General features: G+C 42.4%; 1 protein-coding gene across 3 annotated transcripts in view; it reads left to right on the top strand.

The window, feature by feature from the left end:
* Positions 1–1,695: 1,695 nt before the first annotated feature.
* LOC310761426 (cation channel sperm-associated auxiliary subunit beta-like) overlaps positions 1,696–9,654 on the top strand; it is a gene marked incomplete at its 5' end in the record, with an annotated part of 53,937 nt that continues 45,978 nt past the window's right edge. Inside the window, 4 exons of one of the 3 annotated variants that reach the window (XM_083611243.1) lie at positions 1,696–2,024; positions 3,368–3,443; positions 4,112–4,200; positions 8,894–9,046. In XM_083611243.1, coding sequence (XP_083467369.1) covers positions 3,368–3,443; positions 4,112–4,200; positions 8,894–9,046 — 318 coding nt within the window. Of the gene's footprint in view, positions 2,025–3,367; positions 3,444–4,111; positions 4,201–5,189; positions 5,388–5,749; positions 5,903–8,893; positions 9,047–9,654 lie in introns of those variants that run through there. The other 2 variants (XM_083611242.1, XM_083611244.1) reach the window with 2 other exon arrangements.

Here is a 9,654-nt window from a genome sequence, read left to right as displayed (position 1 = left end):
AGGCACTCCCATTTCTTTAAGTGAAAGGAGCCCTAGGGAACTACATTTTCCAGGCTCCCTGCTACTGCAGATGTTGCTGTTGCTGTTAATGGGCGGTAGGTGGAGGCTCGTGAGAGAGCAGAAGTAAGGCAAAGTCAGGCATTGTTGCTGTTGCTGCATGCTGCTCCTGTCCCACCAGAAAAAAATGACACAGAAGTGCCTCCTCCTGCTGCCTTTTCTCACCGGAAGACACCTCTGTTGTCATAGTTAATGTGGAATCATGTCTGGTGAACCTGCTTTATACTATTGTTATCATCATCATAATCACTTTTAATTTGTATACCATCTTTCTATCTTACAATACTCAAGGTGGTTTACAAGCTGAAGAAACAAAGAATGTACAATGTACAATCTAATGCCATACAAAAATATGATAATAAAGCATAGCTTTAAAATAAACAATCTACATCAAATAAAGTAACATTCAACCATTGTTATGTTGTTGTTTGCAAGCTGAAACACCCACAAAATGGATTAAAGAATTTTTATTTTTTTAAAGAGAATTGCTAATGGAAGTAATTCATTTTTATGACTAAGAAGCTGTTCATCTAAGACAAGTTATTCAGAGACCTGAGTTTTTTCTTCCATTTGCTTACCAAACTTTTATCAGCTTCCCTTCTGCCCTAGATGGAGCTCTCACTGGGTGGGTGGTTGAAGATACCCTCCTGGCGTTCACTTTAGTCTCGCAACTGTGGAGTTTTTTTGTTTTTGTTTTTGTTTTTAATTTGAAAGACTCCCACTTCATATAGTTGCATCCTATGTGGTTCTAGCAACAGATGAGCTGAGGAAATTAACATGGAGGACAGGTCTCCTGTGTAGTTTTTGTATCAGAGCCACTGACCCTCATTTTTATGTGAGGACTACGGGAAGATTTCCACGTAGCCTGTTCCAGCCACATAATTTTAAATTCTGAAAATCTATCCCCTGTACTAGCCCACAAGCATTGTGTAGACAGGCGGAGTCCCCCCCCAACTCCAGGTGACTCCCGAGTGGAATAATGACTCAAGACAACGTGCTATGAGATTAAAATTGGCCACAACTTTATTAAGTTTCGGATGTAGGGAGACCTTGGCTCAGGCACTGGGCGTTTATCCTTCCCAGTCCCCAGCCGGGGATCTGGGAGACATCAGGGTTATCCAGAATGTGTGGGGACTGGGCTGGCTCTGGAGAACATATCTTCAAGCAGAGAGCCCGCCCTCCGTTTCGCCGCTGTTGGAGGGGAGAGCAATGACAACCTCTTGGCGTATGGCCAATGCCTTCCCTCAATACCCCTTTAAAGGGGAACCCTGGGATCACCGCCACAAGGGTGATTCACCACTTCATCTCCCCCCCCCCCAATTTAGGAAGATAGACTAAAGGATTCCGCCCAAGGCCTGAAACCACCAAAGTTGTGACGTTTTGCTACGGGGAAGGCAAAACCTGCCAATGCAGGAAAATTCCTTTCTGGCCCTTCAACAGCAACCATGACGTAGCAGCGCCCGCGTACCTGTGGAGAAGAGGTTAACCTGCAAAAGAAGAATTACGGTAACTGAGGGAGGGCAGGGTGGGAAAAGCTCTGGAGTCAACTGACGCTTCGCAGGTAATATTCACCTTCTGTCATGTTGGCAGGGTGGTCCCCCCCCCTACCTGGCCAATCCCCTGGCAACGCCTCCCCAGGCGGGATTGGGCAACTGGCTGAGGTAGGCAGAGACCTCCAGGTATCCAGCCTGGGGAGGGCAAACCAGCCCGTACTACTGGGAGCCACACTGGGATCCAGGGGGCTGCGTGCGACCACGCAAAAGGTGCCCCCCATTTGATGTGGGGAGCGGTCATTTCTGAAGCTAGATCAGTTTATGAGTCCTGCTGCTATTAGGAGTCACTGTGACGGAACTTGAACTCTTCCAACTGTCATCCTCTGGAACCCAGGATAAAAGCAAACAGTTGGCTGGCTCTCTTGGAAGTGGGAAAGATGGCTCAGCAAAACTGATACAGCCTTGGCAAAGAAGGTACTTTAAAATGTGAAGTGGTATAGAAATAGTTTAAAGAAAGAAAGAAATGCTTCATTTGGGCACAAGATAATGCCAAGTATGGCACCCCCATGCCAATAATACGCAATATCGCAATTCATTAATCTGATGAAGTATTCACTCTTTCTGTTTAATGATAATGATATAATTATCTATATAATTATAATTACAGGTTGCCAGTATGGTGTAGTGGTTAGAGTGTGTTATAATATTATTAACATTGTAGGAAGGACAAAGAGATTCTTTTGCATATATTGAGAATATTAAATAGGTCTTTGTTATTACTTTGGTTTTATCATTATGCTTGAGGCCTTCAAATGAGTTTTTTTTTAATGCAAAGACCCATATTTAGCTTTCAGTTGTTCTACCATATGTCTCCGTTGAAAAAACAGGAGAAATGGAGGTTGAGTATTATTGCTGCCTGTTCATAAGAAATAATTTGATCCTGCACAAATCAGTTGCTTATAGTTTAACAAAGTAGTCCAATTTTTTTAATCTATTATCTTTTCTTTTTAAAAAAATATATATTTATTTTTAACGTTCATATCCTGCCTATTCATTCATTTGAGATCCGCACGGCATCTGTTTTGTTTGTTTGTATGAAACAAACAAACAAAACAGAAAACAAAAGTAATCCAGTCATACAGAGCAGGAATAGGGAACCTTTGTTTCTCCAGTTGACATTAGACTTCAGCTCCCATCACTCCTACAGATGGTCACCGGTCAGATGAAGTAGTAGAGCAACGTTAGGAGTACAAGTTCCACATCCCTCACAGAAACAAAGATTTGTAGAGTTGGAAAGGGACCCTGAGGATAATCTAGTCCAACCCCCTCCAATGTAAGCATATGCAGCTGTTTCATAAGGGGACTGAATCCTTAAATCCAAGACTTTACTTTTCCCCAGTGGCATTCACATGTAGTAGAGAAAGGCAAGGCATTTAACTCAGGAGTGCATTTGCATACCCTCCAGCATATCTCCAAGGAAAATAGAGGGACATTCCGGAATCAAATCAGAAACCTGGACGGCTTCTGCAAATCCAGGACTGTCCCTGAAAAATAGGGACACTTGGAGGGTTTGCATCTGGGGTGGGAACTAAATCTTCTTTCTGTCATAGGTGAACCCAGGGTTTGGAACAGGAAGCAGGTTTCAGCTTGCAGTTTCCATAGCACCTAAGGGAACTCTTTGATGACCAAGCATGTTGCTTTTACCTGCATCCTTTTTGTCTTTCTTGAACACTGTATATATTGTGTGACTATTGGGGGACCAGCTTTATATATAGCTTTGAATTAAATGCACATTTATATTATTTTTACAATTACAGATGGCGCTGTTGCAGCTTTATCTTGTGCTTGCCGCTGTTCTACAGCTTTCATCAGGACTTTCCTACAATATAAATAGTAAGTTGTATTTTACTTTATTTCACTTTCCTATTCTTGCATACAGGTTAGTTACTAGTGCACTGAATCTCGCAGCCATGCATTTGTATGTGCTGTGATTTGCAAAGGACTCCATAAAGATCAGAACTTTATTTTGCCCGAGTGATGTATCACTATAGGGCCCACCTTTCAAAGGGAAATGTGTGCACACAGTTTTGGGAACTGAATCCCGTATTTTTTTAATTTTTTTTTTACTGCAGCAGATGCAAGAAGCTTCTTAAAAAAACCCCAACATATTAAAGAGCAAGAGATATTTGCTAACAATGTTGAATGTGTGTTGTCTAGGAGTCAAGTGAGCCACAGTGAGAGAGCTTGGAAAGATAGGTTAATTTGGTTGTCCAAACCCATGCAGTCTAGCCTTGGTTTAAAGATTACCATAAATATATTATTTATTTTCTTATTGCCCACCCTAAACCCTACGTCTCCCAGTAAAACTTCCTTCCTGAGACTGTTAATAATAATGAATGTTGTTATTGTGGTTATTACTACTGTATTTTTATTTATCACTCACAAAAGCCAATGCTATCCATATCAGCCCACAATTTCACTTTTGATTTGCGTTTTAGTATATTCAAGTTCTGTAATATCATCTTTGAAAATATTAGTGATCATATTTTTTTCTCACTCAGTGGGGAGCAATTCGAGTTTTTCTTGCTACACAGAAGATCACTCTATGACATCTAAGACAATTAAATTGTTTCTTTCAGATGACACTTTGGTAAGTTTCCAGCAATGTATTTCCAGTTGCAATTGAATGGGGAGTAGCTCAGCAAATACATTGGTACCTTGGTTTACAACCATAATCCGTTGTAAACCAAAACAGGTTGTAACCCAAGGCACGCTTTCGCCAATGGGGTCCCCCCCCCAAAAAAGGGTTGTAATCCAAAAGAACGGACACGCACTTCCAGGTTTGACATGGTTGTAATCCAAAAAGGTTGTAATCCAAAACGGTTGCAAACCAAGGTACCACTGTAACGCACTTGTATTAAGGCAGCGGGGAATAACTTGCCAATGCACCATTCTTTGGTTCGGCAGAATAAGTTAATCAATTCTTTTATTTTCTTCCCCAAATTTAGGAAAAGGAAAGGGAATGAGAAAGTAATTAAAATAAGGGCATGGTAATATTATATAAATAAATACAACAGTAATAAAGAACTCATCGTCAGTTCACATTATGGATACCATAACCATTGGTGCATAAATCATAGAAGCTCATTTAAGTTCTCCAAATGTCCAGATAGATATCCACAAGAAGTTGATATCTAGATGACATATGTTTAAATGGATTGTTTGCTGTCATCACTAACTGAATCGGAAGCGGTTAGACTAAGAAGGACTAAATGGAGTGAAATATTATTGGTTGTTCAGACTCCCCTTGGATCTAACAACACCGTATGTTATTTAAAGAATTTTTATTTATTTATAGGCATCAAAACAAAACATAGTATTGCAGTTTGTTTCTTTAAATAAACAATAAAAGGGTGTTCTAGCTTCTGAACTTACTGCAGTTATGAATATAGCCAGGTAATTTCTTTTACATGCTGCAGGGCTAATGAGTCTGGAATCAGGATTCTCCCTTTCTTCCCTCCTGTCATATGAACAGCATTGAACTTCATGGAGCTACATCAGGGGTTGCCAACCTTTTGGAGGGGGGGGCAGTGGGCACATTTTGAATTTGAAGGAAGTTCTGTGAGTGCCAGTCACAAAATGGCTGCCATGGGGAGTGTGGCACAACACATCCCGGCTGCAGTGCGGGGCATGGAAAAACACAAAATTAGACACAGTACAGCCATTGCTGCTGCTCCCACCCGCTTCCTGAACAGCCTCCCCATGGTTGGCAAGCAAGAAGAGAAACCATCCCTGCCAGTTTTTGCCCTGTGCAAATCCTTCAAAACCAACCAGATTGTGAGGGGCATTTTTTCTCTTTTGAGATACAGTGGTACCTCGGGTTACATACGCTTCAGGTTACATACGCTTCAGGTTACAGACTCCACTAACTCAGAAATAGTACCTCGGGTTAAGAACTTTACCTCAGGATGAGAACAGAAATCGTGCTCCAACGGCGCGGCAGCAGGAGGCTCCATTAGCTAAAGTGGTGCTTCAGGTTAAGAACGGACCTCCAGAACAAATGAAGTACTTAAACCGAGGTACCACTGTAAAACTTAAAATAAAAAGCTAGAAGGCCTGGCCTGGTGAAGTCTCTCCCCTCACAGGTCTTCCTCCAGACATTGCTCCCTTATGAGGAGTCCCGGGGCAGGAGGGTAGGGCAGGGCAGGTGGAAGAAGGCCTTGCCTGGTGAAGAAAGCCTTGCCAAAACTGCCTCAGGATATTGTCAGGGATGAAACAAAGGGCAGCCTTGATCGCCCATTTAGAAAGGAAAAGGAAGGATGGCAGGAAGGGGCCTTAGGGTGCAACAGAAGGTCAAACTTAAACATTTTAGGGATTTTGGCTAATTAAACCATTTATGGCCTTTTAAATGTGTCTGTGGGGGATTTATTGTGGGATTTTTTGCCATTATGTTATGTATTTTGTGCTTTTCAGGTATATTAATTTGTTAGATAATTATCATTTTCTATACTTTAACCCTAAACTTCCCAATTCTCCGTGGCACACTTGCCCATGCCAGCCAAAAGCAGGCAAAATCACTTGAGAGGGCAAGGGCAAGTTTGTGTCGCACAGCGGTAAATTAATCAACGCAGAGTCTTCTTTATAAACAGAATAAAACTTTTACTTGAAGAAAATAAACTTGTTCAGAAACAGCATAGTTTAAGAGCATACACAGAGTGCTCATAGCAGCTATCTTAGGCTTCAGAGAGGCACAGTTTTAGTTACTGATTAATTGGGAGTCCTGGAGCCGTTTGCTCTGTCTGCAACAGCTATACATTTACATACTGAGCTGAGACTGACTCTGATAGAGACTGCATTACAGACTGATGCCCAGAGAGAAAATGGCTACTTTATATAGGAAGAATGAGTCATCACTCAAGATGAGTCACGTGTCATGATGAATTAGCAATTTACTGTTAGCAGTTACAGCTGTTGTTGTTGTTTAGTCGTTTAGTCGTGTCCGACTCTTCGTGACCCCATGGACCAGAGCACGCCAGGCACTTCTGTCCTCCACTGCCTCCCGCAGTTTGATCAAACTCATGCTGGTAGCTTCAAGAACACCATCCAACCATCTCATCCTCTGTCGTCCCCTTCTCCTTGTGCCCTCCATCTTTCCCAACATCAGGGTCTTTTCCAGGGAGTCTTCTCTTCTCATGATGTGGCCAAAGTATTGGAGCCTCAGCTTCACGATCTGTCCTTCCAGTGAGCACTCAGGGCTGATTTCCTTCAAAATGGATACGTTTGATCTTCTTGCAGTCCATGGGACTCTCAAGAGTCTCCTCCAGCACCATAATTCAAAAGCATCAATTCTTCGACGATCAGCCTTCTTTATGGTCCAGCTCTCACTTCCATACATCACTACTGGGAAAACCATGGCTTTAACTATACGGACCTTTGTTGGCAAGGTGATGTCTCTACTTTTTAAGATGCTGTCTAGGTTGGTCATTGCTTTCCTCCCAAGAAGCAGGCGTCTCTTAATTTCGTGGCTGCTGTCACCATCTGCAGTGATCATGGAACCCAAGAAAGTAAAATCTCTCACTGCCTCCATTTCTTCTCCTTCTATTTGCCAGGAGGTGATGGGACCAGTGGCCATGATCTTCGTTTTTGTGATGTTGAGCTTCAGACCATCGCTCTCCTCTTTTACCCTCAATAAAAGGTTCTTTAATTCCTCCTCACTTTCTGCCATCAAGGTTGTGTCATCTGCATATCTGAGGTTGTTGATATTTCTTCCGGCAATCTTAATTCTGGCTTGGGATTCATCCAGCCCAGCCTTTCGCATGATGAATTCTGCATATAAGTTAAATAACCAGGGAGACAATATACAGCCTTGTCGTACTCCTTTCCCAATTTTGAACCAATCAGTTGTTCCATATCCAGTTCTAACTGTAGCTTCTTGTCCCACATAGAGATTTCTCAGGAGACAGATGAGGTGATCAGGCACTCCCATTTCTTTAAGAACTTGCCATAGTTTGCTGTGGTCAACACAGTCAAAGGCTTTTGCATAGTCAATGAAGCAGAAGTAGATGTCTTTCTGGAACTCTCTGGCTTTCTCCATAATCCAGCACATGTTTGCAATTTGGTCTCTGGTTCCTCTGCCTCTTCTAAATCCAGCTTGCACTTCTGGGAGTTCTCGGTCCACATACTGCTTGAGCCTTTCTTGTAGAATTTTAAGCATAACCTTGCTAGCGTGTGAAATAAGTGCAATTGTGCGGTAGTTGGAGCATTCTTTAGCACTGCCTTTCTTTGGGATTGGGATGTAGACTGATCTTCTCCAATCCTCTGGCCACTGCTGAGTTTTCCAAACTTGCTGGCATATTGAGTGTAGCACCTTAACAGCATCATCTTTTAAAATTTTAAATAGTTCAGCTGGAATACCATCACTTCCACTGGCCTTGTTATTTGCAGTGCTTTCTAAGGCCCATTTGACTTCACTCTCCAGGATGTCTGGCTCAAGGTCAGCAACCCCACTACCTGGGGTGTACGAGGCATCCATTTCTTTCTGGTATAATTCCTCTGTGTATTCTTGCCACCTCTTCTTGATGTCTTCTGCTTCTGTTAGGTCCTTACCACTTTTGTCCTTTATTATGGCAATCTTTGAACGAAATGTTCCTTTCATATCTCCAATTTTCTTGAACAGATCTCTGGTTCTTCCCATTCTGTTGTTTTCCTCTATTTCTTTGCATTGCTCGTTTAAGAAGGCCTTATTATCTCTCCTTGCTATTTTTTGGAAATCTGCATTCAATTTCCTGTATCTTTCTCTATCTCCCTCGCATTTTGCTTGCCTTCTCTCCCCCGCTATTTGTAAGGCCTCATTGGACAGCCACTTTGCAGCTAGCAGGCTTGAAAAGATTGTGTAAGGCCTTGTAGGCCGTGCCTAGGCCCTGCCAGCTTCTGCCCTCAAAAACCATTGTCTCATGACAAGTTGTCCCACAAAAACGAGGATTTCTGCCCACTTTTCCTTTTTGACTCCTATAATAATAATAATAATAATAATAATAATAATAATAATAATTAATTTATACCCCACCCATCTGGCCGGGCTTCCCCAGCCACTCTGGGCGGCTTCCAACCAAATATTAAAATACAGTAATACATCAAACATTAAAAGCTTCCCTAAACAGGGCTGCCTTCAGATGTCTTCTAAAAGTTTGGTAATTGTTGTTTGTTTGTTTGTTTGTTTGTTTGTTTATTGCAGCTTCCGCTTTTGAAATCAATGCAGGTTGCCATTTAAAGTTTTAATAATTCCAGATGTTGTGGATTTGTGCTTCGTATGTTAATCCTGGTTTTTTCCCCCCTTGTTAAAGATTGTCCGCTGTCATTTGTATAATATTAATAAACCCGACACCGAGGAGAACAGACGGAAGAATCTAGTTCTTTTTACTTCAGTTGGTCTTGCTCCCAGCATCCAGATCTTCAACAGTACCTACTCCAAAGTCTTCTACTTCAAAATGACTCTGGTAAAGCATTCCGGAAGGGCTCATAGCACATCATTTACATGCAGAAGGTCCCAGGTTCACTCCCTGGCTATTTCCAGTTAAAAGGGATCAGGTAGCAGGTGGTCACCTCTGCCTGAACTCGGGACAGCCACTGTCACCAGAATACTTATTAAACAATGCCATAACATTCGGCTGGAAACTTACAGTGGTCCAAAGTGTAGCCCAAGGACCGCATGTGGTCCTCAAGACCTTTTTTGGTGGCCCTCAGCAACATTTGACACCCCCTCAGCCCTTGCATTGCCTTCCCAAAGCCAGCTAAGTGAGGTGCTGGGTTTGGGAAAGGAGGCGCAAAGGCTCTGCCAAGGTCCTAGAACCCTATTACCTCCTTCCCGAAGCTGGGAAAGCGCTAACTGCATCAAGGCAGTTTGTGGCCCACAGATTACATGGTCAGAGTACTCTTGCAGCCCACTTGGTATAAAAGTTGGGCCGGCCTGAGCTAGATCTGACTTGGTTTAAGGCAGGTTCCTGGGGTGGATCTACACTCATGGTTTTTAACGTTAAGGAAGGCTTAAGGAACGGTTTTAATAACCATATGGACACATCACGTCCTACTTTTAACGTTCATAAAG

Source organism: Podarcis filfolensis (assembly GCF_964270895.1).
Source record: "Podarcis filfolensis genome assembly, chromosome: 1".
In the NCBI taxonomy this organism is placed as follows: domain Eukaryota; kingdom Metazoa; phylum Chordata; class Lepidosauria; order Squamata; family Lacertidae; genus Podarcis; species Podarcis filfolensis.
Note: the sequence above shows the minus strand (reverse complement) of the source record. Positions and strands in the feature narration are given on the sequence as shown.